At 36.0% G+C, this 26862-nt stretch overlaps 2 protein-coding genes and 3 non-coding genes across 5 annotated transcripts in view; 3 read left to right on the top strand and 2 right to left on the bottom strand.

Annotated features, from left to right (window-relative positions):
• Roc2 (Regulator of cullins 2) overlaps nucleotides 1–24028 on the top strand; it is a 136744-nt gene extending 112716 nt beyond the window's left edge. The window contains exon 2 of the mRNA XM_073956311.1: nucleotides 23631–24028. Coding sequence (XP_073812412.1) covers nucleotides 23631–23812 — 182 coding nt within the window. The 3' untranslated portion in view covers nucleotides 23813–24028. The remainder of the gene's footprint in view (nucleotides 1–23630) is intronic.
• Nucleotides 1–25616, bottom strand: part of Tret1-1 (Trehalose transporter 1-1) — a 125856-nt gene extending 100240 nt beyond the window's left edge. The window contains exon 1 of the mRNA XM_073956308.1: nucleotides 25313–25616. The gene's annotated coding sequence lies outside the window, so the exon portion shown is untranslated. The remainder of the gene's footprint in view (nucleotides 1–25312) is intronic.
• TRNAE-UUC (transfer RNA glutamic acid (anticodon UUC)) lies at nucleotides 5600–5671 on the top strand. The gene has a single exon. It is a non-coding gene; the product is annotated as a tRNA-Glu (tRNA).
• TRNAM-CAU (transfer RNA methionine (anticodon CAU)) lies at nucleotides 24319–24391 on the bottom strand. The gene has a single exon. It is a non-coding gene; the product is annotated as a tRNA-Met (tRNA).
• Nucleotides 25617–26390: 774 nt separating the features above from the next.
• TRNAR-UCU (transfer RNA arginine (anticodon UCU)) lies at nucleotides 26391–26463 on the top strand. The gene has a single exon. It is a non-coding gene; the product is annotated as a tRNA-Arg (tRNA).
• Nucleotides 26464–26862: the final 399 nt, after the last annotated feature.

The following is a 26862-nucleotide window of genomic DNA, read 5'->3' as shown; positions in this document are numbered from 1 at the left end:
TGGGAATTTTCCACTCTTTAAAAATTGTGGCTTCTCGGCAAACATAACTGTAATGGCATGCAATTGTGAGCTGAATAAAGAAACAAGAATGAAGCAAAGGGGAAATGGGCAAAAGAAGATTTGAAATATTTACAGTGAAGAACAAAAGTATGTTGCAGTCGAACTTCTCTATAACGTATCAGTTGGGGACTGACAAATTACTACGTTATAGAGAGACCGGGCTAAAATGGTTTAATTTTACCTACATACATGAGTGGGTTATAAACAAACGACTTTACCGTCAGAGATATATTCTCAGCCTGTGTGAATTAGACTTTCAACTATGGACAGATCGATTATAGGGATATGTAAAATCGATTTCGGTTAATCGATTAATCGATTATTAACATAAAATTTCCAAAAGTCGTAGTCGACTATTGACTGTGCGAAAACCGAAAAATCGATTATTCTTAGTTGACTTTCGGAAGACGGAGTCAACTATTATTCGTAGTCAACCATTAGTCGTAGTCTATTATCATTCGTTGTCGGCTATTAATCGTGGTCGACTACGAGTATTAGTCTTAGTTGACAATTGGGTGTGCTAAAACCGCATAATTGACGATACTTTTTTTATACATATAACCATCACGCATCGCATCAACGAAAATGTTCGATTATATTCGATTATAATCGGTTTTCGGCGGTTAACGATTAATCGAAAGTCGACTTTTATAACACTCTCAAATAATCCACTAACCGAAAATCGAGTTTTCAGTTTTTCACGAAAACCGAATTATCGAAAAACCGATTATTGCAATTCACTGCAATACCGGCTATCGAATATCGGCTACACAACCAAAATCCTTTTCCCCAAAAATTATGTTTTTAGGGGTTTTTCAGAATTGTGTGTCCCTTTTTTGACATTTGTACTCGACGATTAAAGGTAATTGAAGGAATGGATCGACAGCCCATTTTGGGAGTCATTAGCTGTGTTCCTTTACCATTTGTTACCATTTTTAACCTGCCAAGCGTTCCTTAACCCCAAAAAGTGGTAAAACTGGGAGCAATTTTTAAGAGAGTGAGAGAGGAGAGATATATACCAAAGGCTACCAGACAAATTTCTGCAGTTAACAAATGGTAGAACTGATTTTTCGACATTTGTTTGACGTTTATTTCACAATGAAGAAAAAAATGAACGAAAAAACGAACGCTGACAAAACAAAATTAAAAACTGTGAAATAAAAGAAGAAAATTGAATTTTTATGTTTCTTTTTGACATTGCTATCAGATCTACTATTTTTTCGTTCCTTTACTTTTCTGGTAAAACTGGTCATGAGAGAGCAATATTGAGCAAGTCTGAAAGTAAAGGAACAAAGCTATTTGCTTGGTTGCTCCATTCAAGAGATATCGCACGGTACCGGATGGTGTGGACCGATATTCCCCATCTTCAAACATAAACTACGCGTACTTCCTGCAAAATGGTGTTAACTAGCTTATGCATACACCTTATCGGCGTGTCGTATCTGATTTTGAACAGCTCGGGTTATAGCCCATCGGCTCCTGCTGCCTTATTATTCTTCAGCCGGTTTATTGCTGCCTTTACCTCATATAAATAGGGCGTTTCAGATAGTTTTAACTCGATTTAGCAATGCCCGTCCGTCTGTCTGGCTGGCTGGAACGCACGATAACTCTTGAACGGATGAACCGATTTGGTCCAAAATGTGGCCTTCGTAATATTTTGTCTAAACATAGTATAAGTTTAAACATGAGCCACATCGGTCCACGCCTTTAGGTACCCCACCCACAAAAGTTCAACATTTTTGTTTAAGTTCAGTTTAGGGTCTGTTCAAAGATCATTTGGAAATGAATACCGATGTTACTGTTTACAGCTATAGTATGTTTTTCGTGGAAGTCCATGCTCCCTGACTAACTGAAATGACTTGAGGAAAACAACTCCCATGACTCATTGAAATAAATGACTCCCAAAATAAGATTATGCCGATGCATTCCATTAGTTACCTCCTCCGCAACACTTTTCAGCTTTAATCCAAAAATTTTGTAATCGACAAGTTCATACCTCCAAAAAGGGCCACAATCTGAAAACCCCTAATACATAATTATTGGGGGAAAGGATTTCGGTTGCGTAGCCGGTATTCGATTCGATATCGTCGATAGATGAAATGTTTAATTCACACAGGCTGAGGGTATATCTCTGTCGGCAAAGCCAAGTTTTTAACGTTCTTATGGGTGAACGCATGGCACACTAATGCCAAGTTTACACTTGCGCTCCAAAATCCACTGGATTTCACGAAATCCTGAAATACACCCCGGTGTTTACACTTATTTTTTGTTGATTTCAAATATATCACAATGATCAAGGTAGATGCATATGCGAAAAATATTCGACAATATAGAACTTTACAACTTTATTTGAAAAATTATAATAAAATTATCTATATATCGTATTAATTGTGTATAGTACTAAAAAATGAAGAAATAAAAAAATGATTTTTATCGTTGAGACGTCATAATAATAAATTTTGATAGATGAAAGTTGTGCTCAGAACCTGCACAATATTAGTACTTGCAGTAGTTTTCCCGTTTAGTGCTAAAATGCGTTCCCGTACTCCGAAATCTAGCAAGACTTGCACTTCTCTTTAAACAAAAATAGCGCCGATTAACACCCTCTTCTCCTGTTTTCTGCCATACAATTTTGGCGTAGTAGAAACTAGCAGCAATCATGTTCGTTGGCATCTAATCATGATGAAATAATAAGGTGACGTAAAACGTCCAGCTGATTGGTTTCAATCTGTCAAATTTTTTGTTATTGTGAAAACGTAAACAAACATTTTGACATATTGAAGAATTTTCCGCCAAAAGTGAGTTGTTGTTGTGCTACTTACGTGACCTATTAAATAGATCTTGGCATCTAATATATGTACGTTGATTTTGACATTTATGCTGGAATTTTTGCAATTTCCGTCATTTTTCCGTTCCTGTATTTTTTAAGAAATTTGTATGGGGAAGCAATTTTTGACAATTTGCTCTTTTTTTTAACATTACCATTAAAAAAGTACGGGAACACAATGAAAAATAGCATTGTAACAAATTCAATATTTTTTTCACATTGTTTACAAATTTTTATACTAAAATTTTTTGTTGCAGCAATTGAACATCTACCTTGTTTATTGTGATACGTGAAAAGTGTTGCAACTTTTGGTACTTTTATAGGCAAAAACAGGGTTGTATATCATGTGTACTGTGATTTCGATGTTGATTTCGCTGAAATCACGAAATGAGATGATTTCATTTTTGTATGCGAAATCATGATAAATTTTGCTTGATTCCGCGCGAAATCACGAAACGCCTTCGAAATCACGAAACGACGCCGAATGTAAACCAAACATAATACAGGTACAACGGCAAAAACAGCTGGGGCCTAATTACGTGATTCGATTCGATCGAGTATTTGCTCGTGAAAAAGATTTCGACACGATAAAAAAGCGGCATGACGAGATTCGATCGAAATCATTGATCGAATGTTTCGAGAGTAACCGGTAGTCGAACTATGAAAACCTATGTATACTATAGGGAAAATTATGAAGGTAGATGTAAAAAAGGTGTTTTTTTTTTTTTTGAAAGCAAGAACCAAAAAAACAAAATTATGAATGAAAAATGTAAATATTTGTGGAATTTTTTGAACAATACATTGAATAATAATTTCCGTATGAAGTTGTGCAAAGAAAATAAGAAAATTATTAATTCTTGCAAAATCTTTTTGACATTGTTGTAACGGATTGCTAATACATCTACCTTAATAATCCTCTCTCAAAATAAATGAGAGAGAGTTTGGTGGGTGTTTTGCATTAGCCTCTCTGAGAGAATATTTCCTTTGGTAAACAACGGGGGATGAAATGTTTAAAATGTACTTCACTTATAAAATAAAGGCTATTAATATTAAATATTTTTTTCTGTTTTGCAGAAATGCTTATTTTTCAACTTATTTTTTAACGACTGCAAAACTAGTTTTTGTTTAATGATTGCTTGCATTTTGATTCTAAATTTATCACAATTTCTAAAAACGACTGCAAAGGACTTTTCCCAATTTCTCTTGTTATATTGTCTAAAAAATGCTGCCAATTATTTACTAACATCGTTTTTCTTCTATAAAACGATAACAAACAACAATTTTTACATTTTAAACAAAAAGACAATAAGAAATCTTTCATTTTATTTGTTTACGATAGGCAATTTGGCCTCGATAAATTACTCGCAAATTTTGCTCAATTACTCGATAATTTTACTCGATAACGAATGTTGTCATCCCAACTTTGAGTACTCAGGTCGAAACAACTCGATATCGAATCACATAATTAGGCCCCTGATCTTCATGCCAGTTGTCAAAATGCATTATTGTGAATAAAATCGCATACAAAATGCAAACAAGCAATTCACAGTAATGCATTATTGTGAACAAATTTGACGTTTTGCATGATTTGATGTAGCACCTTCTTATTCCACCATGTGTGAACGCCACATCTTAGCTCACTACCTTTAAAGGGTGTTAAAGGCAGCTCGCCAAATCACACCGCTTTACATTAAAGAGGGACCGAGATACATACATATGTCGGTCAGGGACGTTGCTTGCTATTGTTCATCCCCTACGTCACCCTTTATACTAATGGTGGTAAAAAATCAGCAGTAATAAGGGCGTTGTAAAAGTTTCGATAATTTTCTTCTTCCAATCGTATATGCTCTCAACCTATACGAATACATTTGAACTTTACTGTATATTGTGAAGGCATGTACATGCATCATTCGATACGATCATTCATCATTAACCAGTTTCCCAAAATATACCTACAATGATATTGCAATATTCGATAAAAAACAACAATAACAAAGGCAAAGCACTTTGCTGCACAAACATACATTCATACATAGGTACATATGAACATGCAACTTCTGCCCAAGTCGTTGATTGTTGATGCTCTTTAAAATCAACATTTTTTTTGTTGATTGGATGCTTGTTGCTGGTGCTCTTGATGCTTGCATGCTCGTGACGTTATTAAAGTAATTAGCTTCATTCACCGGACCCCCCTCTTGTACGATTGGTTATGAGCCACTGAGCAAAAAGTATTGAAGACAAGCCCCCGTGCATGACGTCACGTAACTCTAACTGTGCTCTTTACTAACTTGTTTGACTTGATGCTTGATGGCTGGTTTTCATATCAGAGGCTGGTTGGCAGGGCGACGACATCCATACGTATTTTGTTATGAACAATGTACATTGTACATCTCCACTTGAAACGTGTTCCCAACAAAAAGTTGGCGCTAAAGCCAGTCGTTAGCCGTATGCCCCAGAAATTAAATTTTATTTCATCATACAATCTTTTTACGTCGTACTCATATGGATGTGGTTAAAATTAGGTGTATTTATACAAGTGATGAGGAGGCATGGCATGATTGATGTACAAGCATACAAATAATCTGATGTCCATCGTGGTTGTTGTTGTTGTGTAAAAAACCCACAAGCATAATGCGTACATTTTCTTATTTTAGAACAAATTGAATGGTTTGGTATGGCATGTGGTGTGGTAGAGTTTCACGTTGTTACGTATCCCATATGGTCTAGTGGCTAGGATATCTGGCTTTCACCCAGAAGGCCCGGGTTCGATTCCCGGTATGGGAAAGTTTTTTTTTAATATTTTTTTTTTTATAAATTGAGTATCCAATTTTGAAAGTAAATTTCAAATCTTTATTAATGGGTTTATTGGCCTCTGCCAATAAAGAAATGTGTGCGTGCCCATGGGCACATGCATGTTCTTTGTAAGAAAATAAAATTGACATTAAAAATATTTGTTGGCAATTTGCGAATTGTATTTACAACCTGTCATGTGTTGTGTAGCTCACAAACTTATAGCAAGCAACATTTTCATATGACGCAATATTTTATCTCAGCATGCAATTAAGTTCGTCCAATGAATTTGATTGAATTTCAATTACAAGTAATTTGTGACAGAACCAAAAGAAATTGAAGATGTAACGACAGCCGACCGACCGACCAACCAACCGACCATTACTTATGAAATGAAGCTTACGTTACCGCCTTAAATAAGAACAAATTAAAAATAAACTCATAAGAAACGCAAATTATTAAATTGTTTGATACGCATTGTCATTCTCTCAATTGAAAGAGACAACAAAAATTTCCGCAATTTGTTTTTATTTTCGTAGAAAAATGTGTACATCAATGTGAATATACCTATTACACGGGCCACTTGCTCTGATCTTGACATTTAAATGCAGGACTTTGAAGCGAAAATATCTTTGGTCAAATTGCGGGGAATTTAGTTTTCATGTCGAAAGATTCAATAACACAATATAACGATAACTTTCCCAGCAATAATTACTCAGCAAGTTCCAGCAACTTTTCTCAGTGAATTTTACTCTCTGAAGCCAAAAAAATGCAGAAAGTTATCAATCAACATTTTGTGAGAACCTGCAGTCGCACAGAGGGGAAATTTATGTTAAAAGTTGATTAAAAGCCCTAGAAAGCTCATTTATAGTCGGATTGATATAAAATTTTGCACAAAGCCTATCTTCTGTACAAGGATTAATCCTATAGAAAATAATGAAAATCGGTCCAGATTTGGATGCAGCTTCCATATATATACGCATCTGATATGAGATAAAAATTCACCAAAATCACTGAAATTTTACACATGCAACCTGAACTAGCCTAAAAAAAACATTGAGCCAATTTTCAAACAAATCGGTACAGATGTATATATAGTTCCATATACATATATTTCATTCCAAATTTTATTTTTTGAAACGTACTTAAATTAAATTTTTCTCAATTCACATGAGAAAAGTCGTGAATGTTTCTGAATAATGCAAACATATTTGATAGGTGTTGGTTTATTCTGATAAATAAGAGCCCCTGTTATAAGGCGGAACAAAATTTAGTGTGAGTAAACCTTGCAATTCCATATAAAAATATTTCATATTTTAGTTAAGAAAAATTAGATTTTTTCGGAATGGCGCAAATATGCGCAATTTTTTATGATTGAATCTGATATTTGAGACTCAAGCGCATAAAACATTAGAAGAAACTATGGTCGGGAAACGACGGGGAAATAGACTTTTTCACTATTGAAATTGTAGTAATCTTAAATATTATCATAAAAAATTATCATAAAGAGGATATGTATCACCATTATTAAAGAGCAAAGATGTAAAATCAATCTAAAAATTTTAAATGCTAATCTTGTTCGGAGACTGTACAAAAACAATAAATCTTGAAAAATATAAATTTTCGCGAAAATAATGTCATTTTAATGTTCACCTAATTTCTTAGTTTTCGAAAATTTACTTTTTGTTTTCAGTATGGCTGAGTTCAATCGACTGCTGCATTTGATTGGATAATCTTACAAAGTCGAGGATGATTATAGCAAATGTAGAAAAGAGTCTGGTTGCCGTTTATCAACATTTTTTTCATAAAAAACGATTTTCATATTTTGAGTTTTGAGCAACTTTAGGCCTATGTTTCCCCTCTGTGAGTCGGCTGTTTCCGAAAATGTATGAAAAGTGATTTTGTTTCATTTGATATTGTTACGGAATTAGATTTAACTAATCTCCGTGTAGACGTTGTTTTATTCCCCAGTACGATTTGTACCAAATAAAACAGGGTTCGTTTTAGATTACGTTTCTACAATGCTTTATTTACTTTATTACACTTATTCAGAACCGACTTTAATTACTAAGCACACAGCAAGTCTCTAGTTAGCACGCAGCTATTCTTTTTCCGATCTGTTCAGTTCAACGCTTAAAACACAACTCAACTCAATGTTGCCATTCGTAACTCTATTTATACCCAAAATCTCCTTGGTCTTGAAATATCTAGAACATATGGCAACACCTCGAATCTGTGCAGCGAACACACAGACGCACATTCGCACTAAGCGAACATCCATACTCACATACATACAAGCACAGTAATGACGTAACTACAACAACAAACAAGTGCAATAAAGAAGTAACAAACTAAGCAATAATTACATGATTGTGGCAAAACAAAACAAAAGCACATTAATGAAAGGTAAAGAACATCTAGAATAATGAAGATAATTCTACATGATAATTGTTGTTGCTTAAATAAAGTAACTGCGTAATAAAACTTTACGTTACAATTCAAATTTTTAACTTAACGGAAATTAAACTAAATTAACTTAAACCTATCAGTTACATTCGTAACATTGCCTCCCGCTTAAGCCTGTTCCTCTTGACTAGACGCAGTTCTGGTTCCGTAGTGGTAGCAACCGATGTAGATGTACCCTCTACTGCGTCAGCTTTGGTCTTTTGCTCCTCTGGACGACGTTGCCTTCTCTCCAGGAATCGTGACGTTATACCTTCTTTCTTTGTGGTCACCTTCCTAAGTGCCACCTGGTCTTCATCAGACTTGTCCTTCCTTGCTGTACGTCTGCTTTTCGATGGACGTTTCCTCGACGTACATCTTCGTTTTTTCCTCCTCGTTGCGAGATTTTTCCGCTTTCGTACTGGCCATTTTTCGGCGGCTTCCACCTTCAGCGTACGGACATCTACAGCGATTTCGACAGATTCTGCGCTAGGGCGACACATGCTTTTCTTCTCTTTGTAGCCCACATTTATCGGTATTTCCACATTGGACCAAGTCATCACACGGTGCTTTATGTCCAGGTTTATATCGAAGGCAATCATGAAGTCTACACCAAGTATAACTTCGTCCATAATATCGGCCACTATAAAATCGAAATTTACAGATTTTCTACCCATGCTCAGCCTTTGGTAGGCCTTTCCATGCACCGTCGTAGTCTCGCCTGTGGCCGTCCGCAATTTGACTCCATTTAACGGCAATACCTTCCCTTTCACCAAATCCGGTCTAATAATGGACTTTGTTGCACCGGTGTCCAATGTCAAGGTACGCAATACACCATTGACGAAGCCTTTCACCGTTAAGTTGTGGTTCTTCTGCTGGACTATGGCTATAGAAATTGTGGGACCATCGTTTTCATCCTCTGCCAGCGGCGCCTCGTGATCGACGGAATTCATTTTATTTGATTCACCTGATGTCTCTCTTTCCAGATTCTTGGCCACCGGTTGGTCGTCGCTTTTTGAAGGCGGTGAGGTGGATCTGAGCCTTGGTTGTTGCAATATGCATTCTCGTGCAATGTGTCCAGCTTTACGACAGTTGTAGCAAGTCTTTCTCGTTTTACCAGCCCCTCGTTTCACACGCATTAGTGCATCCTTTAGCGGATCGACAACGGTCTGGGAATTGTTGTCCTCAACTTGCAGCCTCCTCACGTTGTAAGCTTTAGGTTTCACCAGCATCCTCGCGGTTTCTTGGGCCAGGGCAAATGACACGGTTTCTGCAAATGTTCCTATCGGTGCCGCATACGCCGCAAATTTTATCTCTGGATCACGAATACCACTTGCAAATGTCTCAATCTTTATGCGGTCCACCAATGGATGTGTCTCTCCTGGATATGCCAACCGCTCTATATCAGCCGCAAAGTCTTGTAAGGTCTCATTTGGCTTCTGGACTCTTCCCCTCAGTTCCATTCGGTAGATCTCTTGCTTGTGTTCACTACCGTACTTACGTTCAAGAGCAGCCATTATATCTCCATAGTTGTTCCTAGAAGCGGCGGGAATACTCTGTAATACGTCAGCAGCATCACCCTTCAATGCCATAAGGAGTGATACCGCCTTGTCGTTGTCGTTCCAAGAATCTCTAGCAGCCAATGTCTCGAACTGTAATTTGAACACATTTAAAGAGGTAGAGCCGTCGAACACTGGAGGCTTGATTTTTATCGTGTTATGAATAGCTCTCACTGGGCCACCTTTGATTTCCAGTTCCGACATTTTCTTCTCCAGGTTCACAAATTTCTCGTCATGGGCCAGAAATTTCTCGTCAACAGACAGAATCTTTTTATCCAACTCTTTAATTTGCACCTCCATGTTTTCTACTCTCTTTTCAATCACTATCGTGATGTTCTCGAGTTTCTCGTTAATTTTTCTAGAATTCTCTTCCAACTCCTCTTTTAAGTTTCTTGAATTTTCTTCAAACATCCTAGAATTTTCTGCCATTAAGTTTTCGGTGATTTTTCTAGAGTTCTCCTCCAACTTTTCCTCTAATTTTCTGGAATTTTCTTCGCTCATTCGACAATTTTCTGCTTTCATTTCCATCATAAGTTTGGAGGTTTCTTCGCTCATTCGACAATTTTCTGCTTTCATTTCCATCACAAGTCTGGAAGTTTCTTCGCTCTTTCTGGAATTTTCTTCCATTTTAGCATCTAATTTCTCCATCATCATAGCCAGCATTGATTTCAAATCGTCACCCCTGGCAGCTACCGACGAAACTTCCTCAACGCTGGATTCGCCCTTTGCCGTTAACTCGACTTCCTCCTTCTCGAACTCATATTCATCGATGTTCATTCCACGGCGCTCGAACTCTTCCAACAAGCGTTTTTGTAGTTCGGCCTTGTTGCCAGTAGAACACAACTCCAACTTACTTAGCTCCTTCTTCAAGTCTTCCACTCGCAGATCCTTAAACTTCATTGTAGGATGATCGTAATCTCACTGCTGACACCAATTGTTACGGAATTAGATTTAACTAATCTCCGTGTAGACGTTGTTTTATTCCCCAGTACGATTTGTACCAAATAAAACAGGGTTCGTTTTAGATTACGTTTCTACAATGCTTTATTTACTTTATTACACTTATTCAGAACCGACTTTAATTACTAAGCACACAGCAAGTCTCTAGTTAGCACGCAGCTATTCTTTTTCCGATCTGTTCAGTTCAACGCTTAAAACACAACTCAACTCAATGTTGCCATTCGTAACTCTATTTATACCCAAAATCTCCTTGGTCTTGAAATATCTAGAACATATGGCAACACCTCGAATCTGTGCAGCGAACACACAGACGCACATTCGCACTAAGCGAACATCCATACTCACATACATACAAGCACAGTAATGACGTAACTACAACAACAAACAAGTGCAATAAAGAAGTAACAAACTAAGCAATAATTACATGATTGTGGCAAAACAAAACAAAAGCACATTAATGAAAGGTAAAGAACATCTAGAATAATGAAGATAATTCTACATGATAATTGTTGTTGCTTAAATAAAGTAACTGCGTAATAAAACTTTACGTTACAATTCAAATTTTTAACTTAACGGAAATTAAACTAAATTAACTTAAACCTATCAGTTACATTCGTAACATTGCCTCCCGCTTAAGCCTGTTCCTCTTGACTAGACGCAGTTCTGGTTCCGTAGTGGTAGCAACCGATGTAGATGTACCCTCTACTGCGTCAGCTTTGGTCTTTTGCTCCTCTGGACGACGTTGCCTTCTCTCCAGGAATCGTGACGTTATACCTTCTTTCTTTGTGGTCACCTTCCTAAGTGCCACCTGGTCTTCATCAGACTTGTCCTTCCTTGCTGTACGTCTGCTTTTCGATGGACGTTTCCTCGACGTACATCTTCGTTTTTTCCTCCTCGTTGCGAGATTTTTCCGCTTTCGTACTGGCCATTTTTCGGCGGCTTCCACCTTCAGCGTACGGACATCTACAGCGATTTCGACAGATTCTGCGCTAGGGCGACACATGCTTTTCTTCTCTTTGTAGCCCACATTTATCGGTATTTCCACATTGGACCAAGTCATCACACGGTGCTTTATGTCCAGGTTTATATCGAAGGCAATCATGAAGTCTACACCAAGTATAACTTCGTCCATAATATCGGCCACTATAAAATCGAAATTTACAGATTTTCTACCCATGCTCAGCCTTTGGTAGGCCTTTCCATGCACCGTCGTAGTCTCGCCTGTGGCCGTCCGCAATTTGACTCCATTTAACGGCAATACCTTCCCTTTCACCAAATCCGGTCTAATAATGGACTTTGTTGCACCGGTGTCCAATGTCAAGGTACGCAATACACCATTGACGAAGCCTTTCACCGTTAAGTTGTGGTTCTTCTGCTGGACTATGGCTATAGAAATTGTGGGACCATCGTTTTCATCCTCTGCCAGCGGCGCCTCGTGATCGACGGAATTCATTTTATTTGATTCACCTGATGTCTCTCTTTCCAGATTCTTGGCCACCGGTTGGTCGTCGCTTTTTGAAGGCGGTGAGGTGGATCTGAGCCTTGGTTGTTGCAATATGCATTCTCGTGCAATGTGTCCAGCTTTACGACAGTTGTAGCAAGTCTTTCTCGTTTTACCAGCCCCTCGTTTCACACGCATTAGTGCATCCTTTAGCGGATCGACAACGGTCTGGGAATTGTTGTCCTCAACTTGCAGCCTCCTCACGTTGTAAGCTTTAGGTTTCACCAGCATCCTCGCGGTTTCTTGGGCCAGGGCAAATGACACGGTTTCTGCAAATGTTCCTATCGGTGCCGCATACGCCGCAAATTTTATCTCTGGATCACGAATACCACTTGCAAATGTCTCAATCTTTATGCGGTCCACCAATGGATGTGTCTCTCCTGGATATGCCAACCGCTCTATATCAGCCGCAAAGTCTTGTAAGGTCTCATTTGGCTTCTGGACTCTTCCCCTCAGTTCCATTCGGTAGATCTCTTGCTTGTGTTCACTACCGTACTTACGTTCAAGAGCAGCCATTATATCTCCATAGTTGTTCCTAGAAGCGGCGGGAATACTCTGTAATACGTCAGCAGCATCACCCTTCAATGCCATAAGGAGTGATACCGCCTTGTCGTTGTCGTTCCAAGAATCTCTAGCAGCCAATGTCTCGAACTGTAATTTGAACACATTTAAAGAGGTAGAGCCGTCGAACACTGGAGGCTTGATTTTTATCGTGTTATGAATAGCTCTCACTGGGCCACCTTTGATTTCCAGTTCCGACATTTTCTTCTCCAGGTTCACAAATTTCTCGTCATGGGCCAGAAATTTCTCGTCAACAGACAGAATCTTTTTATCCAACTCTTTAATTTGCACCTCCATGTTTTCTACTCTCTTTTCAATCACTATCGTGATGTTCTCGAGTTTCTCGTTAATTTTTCTAGAATTCTCTTCCAACTCCTCTTTTAAGTTTCTTGAATTTTCTTCAAACATCCTAGAATTTTCTGCCATTAAGTTTTCGGTGATTTTTCTAGAGTTCTCCTCCAACTTTTCCTCTAATTTTCTGGAATTTTCTTCGCTCATTCGACAATTTTCTGCTTTCATTTCCATCATAAGTTTGGAGGTTTCTTCGCTCATTCGACAATTTTCTGCTTTCATTTCCATCACAAGTCTGGAAGTTTCTTCGCTCTTTCTGGAATTTTCTTCCATTTTAGCATCTAATTTCTCCATCATCATAGCCAGCATTGATTTCAAATCGTCACCCCTGGCAGCTACCGACGAAACTTCCTCAACGCTGGATTCGCCCTTTGCCGTTAACTCGACTTCCTCCTTCTCGAACTCATATTCATCGATGTTCATTCCACGGCGCTCGAACTCTTCCAACAAGCGTTTTTGTAGTTCGGCCTTGTTGCCAGTAGAACACAACTCCAACTTACTTAGCTCCTTCTTCAAGTCTTCCACTCGCAGATCCTTAAACTTCATTGTAGGATGATCGTAATCTCACTGCTGACACCAATTGTTACGGAATTAGATTTAACTAATCTCCGTGTAGACGTTGTATTATTCCCCAGTACGATTTGTACCAAATAAAACAGGGTTCGTTTTAGATTACGTTTCTACAATGCTTTATTTACTTTATTACACTTATTCAGAACCGACTTTAATTACTAAGCACACAGCAAGTCTCTAGTTAGCACGCAGCTATTCTTTTTCCGATCTGTTCAGTTCAACGCTTAAAACACAACTCAACTCAATGTTGCCATTCGTAACTCTATTTATACCCAAAATCTCCTTGGTCTTGAAATATCTAGAACATATGGCAACACCTCGAATCTGTGCAGCGAACACACAGACGCACATTCGCACTAAGCGAACATCCATACTCACATACATACACAGTAATGACGTAACTACAACAACAAACAAGTGCAATAAAGAAGTAACAAACTAAGCAATAATTACATGATTGTGGCAAAACAAAACAAAAGCACATTAATGAAAGGTAAAGAACATCTAGAATAATGAAGATAATTCTACATGATAATTGTTGTTGCTTAAATAAAGTAACTGCGTAATAAAACTTTACGTTACAATTCAAATTTTTAACTTAACGGAAATTAAACTAAATTAACTTAAACCTATCAGTTACATTCGTAACAATATGTTAAACCATATGGAACAAAAACATACATTTTAAAATTTCATTTTACTGGTTTAAAGCAATAATCATATCCACAATGCTTTAGAATCTAAAAAATGTGAAATTGTCTCGAACAATTTGTTAACATTTTGAGTTGTTTACATTGAACAGCTGGCCAAACTTACAAATGTTTTTGGTGCAAATTTTCCCAGCAAAAATTTGCACGTTCTCAGTCACAGAGCTGTCAAAAAATCTTTCTCAACTCGCTCTCTTTTACTGGACAATTTTGTTATCGAACAGCATTCAGTAAAAATTTGTACGAATTTGTACAAATTTTTGGGTTATCGTACAGACCTAATGTTGGCGCAAAGTTCTACCCAAGGCACATTTATATAAGGTAGAAGTGACAATCAGCTGTATTTTTATTTTTTTGTAAATTCAGTTTTCAAAATGTAATAGGGTCTACTCATGAAATTTGAAACTTCGTAAATTGCTGCCATAAAATTCTTCTTTTCATCGTAAACGAGTAATAACAATGTCCTACGACAGTTCTGTATGCGTTTTATTTACATTTTGATTCAAATTTGTTCTATTTTAGAGGATTTTCAAAATATATTTATGTTTTTCCTGAGAAAATTTTTAGAAGGACCCACTGTACAATAATACAGGTACAACGACAAAAACAGCTGATTATCACATTAGTTGTCAAATTGCATTATTGTGAATAAAATTACATAGAAAAGGTAAAAAACAATTCACAGTAATGCGTTATTTTGACGTTTGGTGTGGTACATGGTGGAATAAGAAGGTTACACTATTGAAGGTTAACCCACTGGGTTTAATAGATCCAGTGGGTTAATCTTTGCTGGTTACACTTAGCTTTTCGAGGATATAAACTGTCAGCTGATTTACGTATACGTTTACGTATACATACATACAAAATAACACAAATATAAAAAAAAAAGGTTTCCAAAAATTAAAATGGTAACTTTTGATGCATTACAACAAGTAAGTATTTAAACAGTATTGTGATTGATTGGAAAACAAAAAATATGGGACAAAATGCATAAATAGTGAGCAAAGAAAACATTTACTGAAGATGTAATAAACACGTGTTTTACACTTGTACGATTTCTCGTATGAGATATCGTCCCCTCTTTGCTCATATTCGTATATTTTACATGCAGGGATACATTTTTGTATCATTGTACTTTTTGTTAAAAAAGTGTCTAATGTAAAAAATAACTAATTTTATGATTTTCAAATAACTTTAGATTAAGAAAAGGCCATAATATCTCATACGACCAATCGTAAAAGTGTAAAACACGACAAACTCTGTTGTAAAAACAGCTGCAACTTTTCGTACTTTTTGAGCATAGTTGCATTTTTTTGCACATACATCGAATCCAACACTGCATTTTTGGTGGATTTGTGCCGGATTTAAAATAAACCCAGCCATGAGAGGATTTAATTTTTGTATGGCAAATCTGGTCAGATTTGACCAGATTAAGCAAATAAATCTTCATGAAATGGGTTAACCCGGCAAAAAGCTGTAGTGTAACCGTGCTATTACATCAAATCATGTCAAACGTCAAATTTGCTCACAATAATACATTACTGTGAATTGCTTGTTTACATTTTGTATGTGATTTTATTCACAATAAAGATGGGTACACATTGTCAGTTTTGAATGTCGATATTTCGCAGTTATCGATAACTGTCAAACCGTCCAGCAACCACAAAATATTTTGTGGTTGCATGATGAATGACAAAAATAAACGGCCACACTAGCAAGCAACAACAAAGCTGTCATTCAAAACTGACAATGTGTACCCAGCTTAACGCATTTTGACAACTGGTATGAAGATCAGCTGTTTTTGGCGTTACACCTTATTATTATTGTGGTAAATGGCCCGATTATTGTTATCGATGTAACACCTTCTTATTCCGCCATGGAACGACCCCATTATTCAATATTTTCTTTAACATTAAATTTTCTATAAGAAAAAAACCCTGTCTGTGCCAATTAAAATGACTTATTTGCACGATGACTTGCGAATTTATTATCCGAATGACACCAAATTCAGTTGCAATTCCAAGATGAACTATGTCGGCCCATACCTTTAGATACCTCCACCTTTAAAAGCTCAACACCTTTGCGCTTTAAGAGCAACGTTCAAACTCACCACAAATGAGATTGTGTGTGTTCACACAGACACGGCTCGCGAGCCCAGTGGTGATTAACACTGATCTACGGCCACTCAGTTCACCACATGAACGTAGAGGTGAGAACAGAGTTGAATGTCATGGTCGATGGTAGCAGAATTTCGAGGCTAAGAATATGCAAATATCCGCCCGTAAATCTACGGCCACTCAGTTCACCACATGAACGCAGAGGTGAGAACAGAGTTGAATGTCATGGTCGATGGTAGCAGAATTCCGACCACAAATTACCCCAAAATTTTAGGCGTCACATTCGACAGCATGTTCATGTGGTCCGGGCATGCGACAAGCTGAGATGTGGGAACAAAATCCTCAAGTCCCTAGCTGTCAGCATTTGGGGTACTGATAAAGAAACCTTGGAAAAATATTCAAACCTGTCAGAATGCCGCCCTGAGAACTGTAACAGGGTACCTCCTTATGTCTTCAGTGGACCATCTACATGAGGAGACAAAGATTCTTCTAGTATTGCAACAGAATGCCATGCTTTCATTGCAGTATTTGCTCGGGTATTACAGTGAGAGCCATCCTAAACAACATATGGTGGCTAGGTCCTCCCCACCCAGGCATATCAGGAGGGATCTTCGAGAGAGAGAGAGAACCCCTAGATCAACAAGCCTTCAAACCATTATGTGTAATTACTTAAAATAAGATATTAATAATATCATAATTGTACAATATGTAGTTACCTGTGTAAGCCTAAGACCTCTGCAGTCATGGCTTCACTCTCCCTTTATACTTGTAATTTAGTTATAAGTATAAACATGAAATAAATAAATAAATAAATAACAAGCCTTCAAGCAGGATTAAACAGCATTCTCAGGCTTCTCACCTACAAGTGGAGGACGGCTCTACCTTTATCTCGACAAACTCAACAAGTTATAATTTGAGAAAACCGTAGGGACCTGCATGCTGGCGCTCAAAAAAGCTAAAATTTTGCAAGGCAATCGTTGCAGTACTTGCTCGGGTGTTACCGTGAGAACCATCCTAAGCTCTATATGGTGGATAAAAGAGAAATGAGAAGTACTTGCAAGTAGTTGCAAGAACTTGCAAATACTTTTTACTTGCGAAGTTATCGAACAGGCCTGTTATCTGTCTCCTATGCGTGTAAGCGGGCTCATTCCTCTCTAGTTCCAGGTCAGGCAATGTGCGCTTGCTGAGAGCAAGTGAGCGAAAACTTCAATGTAAAATGCATTGAAATGTATGCTCACTTGCTCTCAGCAAGCACACATTGCCTGACCTGGCTCTAGTTGAATTTGGAAAATCTAACATCAAAATATTACAAATACATTTTCGTAATGGACAATGGACTCATCATCATGTCATGTAACAGCAGTAGTTCCACTTTTCAGAATATGTACTTTGAATCATAAAATTAAAATGATTCTGAACCGTAAATTAGCTGACATCTGCATTACTTGTTGAATGAATCAATTTAAATTTGAACGGTTTTGCGTATGCAATTTTTAAATTCAAAACAACGGACGTGACAACGATCAGAACAACATTTTACTTTTTTTTTTCTTTAGAAATTGAGAAGTAGGTATTTTATTTTGTTAATTGCAACTTACAGAGCCACCGCCGCATTTGTCATTTAAACCATTCCCACAAGTTGGTGTTGGAGTGGACGGACGGACAAAAGAAATTAACACTTGATTTGTTGTGAAAAACGCATACAGTTGTTAAACAAATTGGCATAGAACACGCGTAAGCATTATCGTGGTAAAATTCTTAGAATTTTGGCAGTTGGGAAATATGATTAATGTGAACGATCGATGGATGAATGAGGTTTTGGATAGCTGATTGAGTCACTGACCCATGGGTGGTGGTGGTAAGGCGAGCTTCTTCATTCTAAAATAAGTGGTTTTCATTGAAATTTTAGTAGGCATAATATGTATTTGTTTTGACAAAATAAATATGAATGACCGCCGGCCTGCTTGCCACAGAGAGGAGAATTGTTTTGAAAATTAAAAATAAGTTTTATGTAAACGTTTGCTGTTTTTTTTTTCTCTTTTATGAAAGTGCGCTGTATTGTATGTGGGCATGCTATCTATTAATAAACAACATTGAAGAAAATTTCCTCCCGTCACCTGCCTACTTTCTGAACATTGTTGCTCTCAGTTTGCGGTGCTCCAAAGTCACCCGTCCAAGATACACATGTTTTTTGTTGTTGGTAAACGTGTAAAAATGCACGTTTCCCATACCGACCATCCACTGTGATTTAAATGAAATGTTTTCAAAAAGTTTCAATCAATTTAATTTCTATTTGTTTATTTTCTTATTTTTCTTTATTTTATTGTTGTCATCGTAGTCTTTTAAATTTGTTAAATTGATAAAGCAACAACAACGACAACAATTTACAACAAAATATTCTAGTATTCCACATAGGGAGGTGTGTTTCTTATTTACCCCCAATCTATAGATGATGATGATGATGAAGTACACAATAATAGAAAAGGGGTGGGGGCCATTATCAATTACAGGCGTTCTTCAAGACAATAACAACAACAGCACAGCGGCAGCAACATCATTGCCATCATGTGATGATGGATGATAAAATATATTACATACCAAAATGCTCAATAATGTTGTGTACATTTGAATTTGCGTCACCATCATCATCATCTCAACCTATAGGGGGCCAAACACTTGCAATTGGCTCTTGGCCACTGTGGATTTCGCAAACGAAACTGTCGCTAAATTTACTCTATAGCTTCTTGATACATTCTAAGAACAGTTATTCGAATTACATGAATTCATTACAGTGGCGTACCAAAGAATATGGTTGATTGGTTATTACAATAAAAAGTTCGGACATGGCATTTCCCCTAATATTGGACTCTATGGAGTGATGACAAGCATACTAAGGATTTTCGGGATATTTTTCTTAAGGAAAGAGCGGTTTCGAATTTATGGAAAGAGGTTACAGTGACATACATTCCCAAGGTCGGGAGGCTAAATCAATATATCTCTGACACCAATGCGAATCTTCTTCTGAACTCTGAAGCAAATTTGTAGATAAGGACAAGAATAAAATATTTGGAGAAATAATGAACTCGAAAAACTACATTTATTGCCTTAAATTTCAAAATATATGCAAAAATTCCACAATTTTTATACATTTTGCACCGTATCTCCAAAACCGTTAGTTTTTTCCGAATACTTTTTTGGATAAATATACCCTGGAATGTAATACACAACTCTTCAGAACATGTCATTGTTGTAAAATGACTCTATGCCGTTGTTTTCAGTACATTTTTCAAAGACGATTTAATAAAAATGTGAGAATAAACTGTTGGTGTGAACTGTGTTTGAAATACGTGTTGTAAAAGATATGATGCAAAATACCGCTGAAACAACATGAAGAAAGCTTTTTAGAGCTTCAGAATGTTCTAAAGAATTGTTGAGAACTTTATTTGGAAGATTTTTGCAACGGTTACTTGGTTCAACTCCCAATAGTTTAGCCGATACTGACCAGAATTTCAGCAATTATGTAAAATGTTCTATATTTTATAGATTTTGATGCCCTAGATGGAGTCTTTCCTATGTGTTTCTTTTCAAAAGATATGTCTACTAGTTTAGGGCTACAATATTGCTAAAGACAGCAAGGCCAAATGCATATTCGTTTCTGAGATAAAGGTCTGATAAATGCAAAAGAGTGTAGATTTAGCCCGGTTTAGATGAGACCATAAAATCCGAACTGAATCTGAAATGACAACACCCTACAAAGGTTTTTGTAGTCTAAATATGTACTTTCAAAAAATGCAAACTAGAAGTTGTTGGCATTTTCAGTGTTGCATAGTGATACCAAAAAACCACAACAAATTTGAAAAGAAAACACAAATTACGACCAAAAACACTTCTCAGATTGTAGTGTAGTTCAACTATCAAAAACACAAAGAAGAATGAGGAAGAAGAAGAAACAAATAAAAACAAGAATGGTGTACATACACAAAAAAGATCAAAGATAAAATAAAACCAGTAAGGAAAGGATAAAAGTCGGGCGGGGCCGACTATATGATACCCTACACCACTGTGAATAGGTAAAATATATATGGGAGCTAAATCCAAATGTGAACAGATTACGATATAATTTGGCACATATATTTCTAGACCAAACACCGTCACACATTTCAAATTTCATCAAAATTAGACATACATAGCATCTTTGGTGCATCAATTACCTTAAATCGGGCGAAGATATATATTGGAGCTATATCCAAATCCGAATCGATTTCGATAAAATTTAGCACTCTTATTTCTAGACCAAATTCCGTCACACATTTCATATTTCATTGAGATCGGACATATATAACGTGTTTCGTGCACCAAATACCAAAAATCGGCCAAAAATATATATGGGAGCTATATCCAAATCTGAAGCGATTTTGATATAATTTGGCACACCTATTTCTAGAGAAAATTCCGTCACACATTCCAAATTTCATTGAGATCGGACATATATAAGGTCTTTCTTGCAACAAATACCAAAAATCGGTGGAACATTTATATGGGAGCTATATCCAAATCTGAAGCGATTTTGATATAATTTGGCACATTTATCTATAGACCTACTTCCGTAACACATTCCAAATTTCATTAAAATTGGACAGAAACAGCGTATTTGGTGCATCAAATACTTCAAATCGGCCGAAAATATATATGGGAGCTATATTCAAATCTGAACCGATTTCGATATAATTTGGCACACTTATCTATAGACCTAATTCCATCACAAATTCCAAATATCATCAAAATTGAACAGATACAGCGTGTTTGGTGCATCAAATACCTCAAATCGGTCGAAAATATATATGGGAGCTATATCCAAATCTGAACCGATTTTCATCAAAAGCAATAGCGTTCTTCATTAGGTTAAAAAAATGATCTTCCCCAATTTTCAGCCAAATCGAACAATAAATGCGACCTGTACGTTGCGAACAGACGGACGGATGGACATGCATAGATGGAGTCAGAAAGTGATTATATGTATATCCCCAAAAGAAACTATGGTTCTATTTCGTTTCCTTTTGTATGTTACATACAAATGCACAAAGACATAATACCCCTTACCACAGTGTGGTGTAGGGCAGGGACGAGCTTCTTTGCTTAGATCGTATAGTGAGGGCGCCCACTGAGTTGTTTTTGCATTTGCTTCTCTCTCTCACGTACAGTGTAAATGAATGAAAACAAACAAAAACATAATGTGGTTGTTGCTTTTTTCACTCATACGTTCATACATGTCTTCGTTTTGGTTGTATTTCTGTGGTCGTCGCTGGTGTAGGGTATTAAAAGATAAGGGGAACTCATTCAAAACAAAACTCACGCAAATTGTTTTTTTTTCACCACGGCATCGAATACCGATAGAAGAGAATAAAATTGTCGAAGAAAAGAGAATAATATTGTCCAACAGACAAAAAATATTGTTGGATATGACAACAACTATTGTTGAATATGACAAAAACAATTGTTGTAATTAACAATAACGATTTTTAGAGTCACAACACTACATACGGAATCTAATAATATCTTTACAATACATATTTTGCTCTTCAAATATTGTTGGATCAATCATATTTTTTTCTCTGTGCCTATTGAACAAAGTACACAGGCTGTCTTTGGTGTCCATGATATTGCATATCTTTCTTAGTTATTTTTCAGAGATTCCGCGGGCGATTTTGATAAATATATTAAAAATCAACTTTCAATTTGTTCCTCCAACTCAAGTCGCTAAAGTAGATTTCTATTTGTAATAATTATTACAAAATGTAACTAAATGTTATCTTTCTATACAAAAGTCCAGTAAAAGAGAGCGAAATAATACCCCGGTTACACTTAACCGGATTAACCCAGTCGGTTTGGATTTCAAATGTCAATTCCATAGCGCAAACGTCAAATAAATCCTCTCGAAGTGGGTTAACCCGGCAAAAACTCTAGTGTAACCGTACTGTAAGAGAACAATTTTGACATTTTTTGCTGAGAACTTTCTAAAGGCTGTTGAAAGAATTTTTCCCAGCAACATTTAGCAAGTTCGATCAGCTGTTTTTGAATCTTACGTGAATGGCCAGCTGTTCAATGTTTATTTGAATTTTGTGGAAAAATACTACAAATATTGTGGTGGTCTTTTCCCGAACTACAAGAATCTTCTAATTTTTACAATTTATTTCGGATATAAAATTTGTTATCTTTCTAAAAATGTTTAGATTATTAATCTATTAATTATTTTTTATTCATTTTACTTAAAATTAAAGACATTTTTAACTGCTTTGGATTCATTTTTTCTTTTTTACATTGGCTTCAATCATGATGAAATAATAAGGTGGCGTAAAACGTCCAGCTGATTGGTTTCAATCTGTCAAATTTTTTGTTATTGTGAATAAATTGTATGAAAACGTAAACAAACATTTTGACATATTGAAGAATTTTCCGCCAAAAATTAGTTGTTGTTGTGCTACTTACGTGACCTGTTAAATAGATCTTGGCTTCAATGTTTTTGTTTTGGTAATCAACTGTTATCTTGCTAAAGTTTACTAAATGCTGTCTATTTTACTTTTTTCTCTATTTCCGTGGGAAAGAACAAAATCTTTCTTAATCCCTGAAAAGATGTTACTGAACACAACAATTGTTGCCATCAGCGTATCATCAAAAAAATTGCTGGTGGGAAGCCAGTAAATCAATGATTTTTTCACATCCAATAGTTGACTTCGATTTTTAGACTTTTCAACACAAAATTCCAAAAATTCCAATCGAAACTCGACTTACCTTATCCCTAGTTTCAATGCATTGGCATTTCTTACAGAACAACCTAATGTATTTACGTCTATGAATCAGGAACATATGTAGGCTAGAAATGTAAATTAAAGTTCAATGTCGTCAATGGTGGTTGGTGGTTCTTTCCTACCTACCCACTGCTTTCTCTTTCCTTCCCCACCCATGTATAGGAAAACATTTACATCAACAAATTATTCACTAATTGACAATCCCCCTAACAGGTGGAGGAGGCTTTTCTTCAACACAATGACAAAGATTTTAGATCTTTGCTAATAATTGAATATAATTAAAGTGTTGACAAGAGATTTCTTTTCTGGTTTCTTGACATAGATTTTTGCTTTAACTCGGAATATAATTTGTTTTTTCTTCTTCTTTTCTTTTCAGATGCCTGCTTACGTTGTCAAGCTGAAAACAAACGCGATGTCTTGGGACGCCAGGATTGTGTTGTTGTTTGGGGTGAATGTAATCATTCATTCCATCATTGTTGCATGTCTCTGTGGGTCAAACAGAACAATCGTTGTCCACTGTGTCAACAGGAATGGTCCATTCAACGCATGGGCAAATAGATATAGTTTTTTGGAAACAAAATGAGATTTATATTTTTTGGAAGAAGATCTTGCCTGCTCAGAGCAAAAATATTTAGTTTAAATTAAGATAATTGAGAAGTGTCATTGAATCGCATGTAAAGTTTAAAATATTTGGTGAATGATTTTTTTATATAATCAATAACATCATTGAATGAATGAATGAATCTGAAATAAAAATAATGCAAAATGTACAAAGAGATTTCTTTTGGAGCACAAGGTATGTACTCGTACATTTATAGAGTTTTGTAGTTATGAACTGAAAAAGAAATATACATATTTAAGGTACTATTTCTGAAACAATAATGAAAATAGTTATTTAGACAATTGATGTTTTCTTTGACTGGGCCATCGCTTCAGTATGCAATTCGTATGAATACCAAAACACACTACTTGTATTGAGACATTTTGAAAGACAAAGTAAATTAAAAACATACTGGGAGCCACTGTTCGTAATAAAAAATATCATTCATGTATAAAAAAACATATGCCCCGGGTGAGGCTCGAACTCACGACCTTAAGATTATGAGACTTACGCGCTGCCTACTGCGCCACCGAGGCTATGCATGCCTTCTTGTCATGGTGCCATATGAATCACTTTAGAGTTATTCGAAGCTAGAGTACTTTTCTGTTTGCAATAGCAACAGTCTGGTAAATATTTACAAATTAATATGTAAATAAGATTGTATTAAATGCAAAATTTTATCAGTCAGAAAATTTCACAAAGAACAATTTATTCAATTGAATAGAATTTTAATAAAACAGATTAACATTAGCAGCTCAATCTCGAATGAAAATTCCGTGCGGAATTTCTCTCTTTTCCCTTCTTTCGTATCACAAACAGAAAATCCGCACAGAAAAAATTCCGATGGAACGCTATCAAACATGTGTTTTCCGCCAAAAAAAATCTCCCTTGCAAAACTGAAGGGAGTTTACAAAAAATCTTAGTATTTCCCACAAACTCTGGACAAAACATGCAAAATAAACACTTTTGTTGAGGTTTTATACTAAAATTTTCAATTTATGGTTGGAAATTTATTAAAAATTGAACACATTTTATTTACAAAATAACATTAGTTTGCAAACTCAGTCACTTTCATGGTGGAATAAGAAGGTGTTACATTAAAGTTCTGTTCCTTTACGTGTAAGACTCTTCAAGTTTTACCACTTTTTACTCGAAAAGCGTTCCTTTACTTGAGACACCATACAATTCATATGAGAGCAGTTTACAACTTTTACTACTTTTGCCGGTTTTACCATTTTCAAAAGTAAAGGAACAGACCATAAATCATGTCAAACGTCAAATTTGTTCACAATAATGCATTATTGTGAATTGCTTGTTTACATTTTGTATGTGATTTTATTCACAATAACGCATTTTGACAACTGGTATGAAGACCAGCTGTTTTTAGCGTTACACCTTATTATTCCACCATGGTCACTTTCAACTTTTTTGTAGAATTGGGAGTATTTTGCACATACAAAACACCGGTTTGTTATTGTTGATAAACACTGTTATGTTTGTTTCAAAATTCACATTTTTTTTCAATGTTTGCCATTTAATTAATTTAATTAAAACACTCCTTTTTAACACATTCATTATAGTGGCAGTTCCAGCACAATGGAGTCAATTGCACTGTCTCCTTGGAATTTTCCAATCTCATTTGGAAGTTAGTAACATCTTCTGAATATATTTGATGTATAAAAGATAAAAGTATAATTTATTTGATTTAATTTGTTTATTTTGTCTAAAAACACAAACACTTATTAATTTCACTTTGTTTTCACAACAATTAGGGCACACAAGGTATGAACAAGACCCTTCAGATCTGCCAAATTCAATGATTATTTTTCTTGCATTAGTCATGATAGGAGAAATGTTTTCTCGAGAAAAATCTATTCAGCGAGAACAAAATTCCGCAGGAATATTCGTGATTGGGCTGTCAATATTTTTAATATTTCACAACAATTAGGGCACACAAGGTATGAAAAAGACACTCCAGTGCTGCCAAATTTAATGATTATTTTTCTCACATTCATTATACGAGGAATGTTTTCTCTTGAAAAAATCGATACCGCGAAAACATAATTCCGCAGGAATATTCGTGATAGGGCTGTATATAAAGAAGTAGAATGTGCGTTAATTGAAGATGTAGTAAAGTGTAGTTTAAGTTATATCATAGTACGTTTACATTTACGAAATACAGTGGATTTCAAGTGGCAATTCGATAGGGCCATACATCAAATAGAATCCACTGGATTTCATATGAGTTTTCATTAGACGTATACTAATTGGCCTTTAGAATCCACTGGTAGAAGTATGTTTAACAACTTATATATAATATTATATATAACATTTGTTAATAAGTAAATACCTATCATCTTTTTTGTTTTTAACTTAACCCTAACTTTAAATTAATTGTACGACTGTTTATGTGTTTATCTTCTAATGCGTGTGTTGTAAATATTAAAGAATTTCAAAATTTAATTTTTTTTAATTAAAAAAAATAATTTTGAGTCCGAAATTTGTATGACGTTTTGCGGCAGCGTCTCGCAACATGTCCCTTTGGCGCAGAGGATAGCGCGTTGGACTTCTAATCCAAAGGTCGCGGGTTCGATCCCCGCAAGGGATGACACCTAAAGTTAATTTTTTTTTATTGCTGCAAATAATTTATTATTAGAAAATAACAATAGGATCACGATAAAATTTTCTTAAAATTACTCATTAAACATTAATGAGTAGATGAAATGCCATAGATATGTAAAATAAATATTCTAAACGTGTGATTTCAGGCCCATAGCTGTTTTGACAGGGATTGACAAATTTTTTGAGAAGATAATTTGCAACCAGAGCTCCGATTTGCTTGTTTTTACTCGCGAGTGAAAAATACCTGCGAGTGGGAGTACTCGAAGAGTGCGAGTAAAAAGTCCGATTTGCTCGTTTTTACTCGCGAGTGAAAAATACCTGCGAGTGGGAGCACTCGAAGAACTTTACTCTCCACTCTTTTGTTTTGTTTGGGAGCACTCGCGAG

This window comes from Musca autumnalis, unplaced genomic scaffold (assembly GCF_047663935.1).
Source record: "Musca autumnalis isolate F117 unplaced genomic scaffold, ASM4766393v1 scaffold_5, whole genome shotgun sequence".
Taxonomy (NCBI): Eukaryota; Metazoa; Arthropoda; class Insecta; order Diptera; family Muscidae; genus Musca; species Musca autumnalis.
This window is presented reverse-complemented; position numbering and strand designations above follow the sequence as displayed.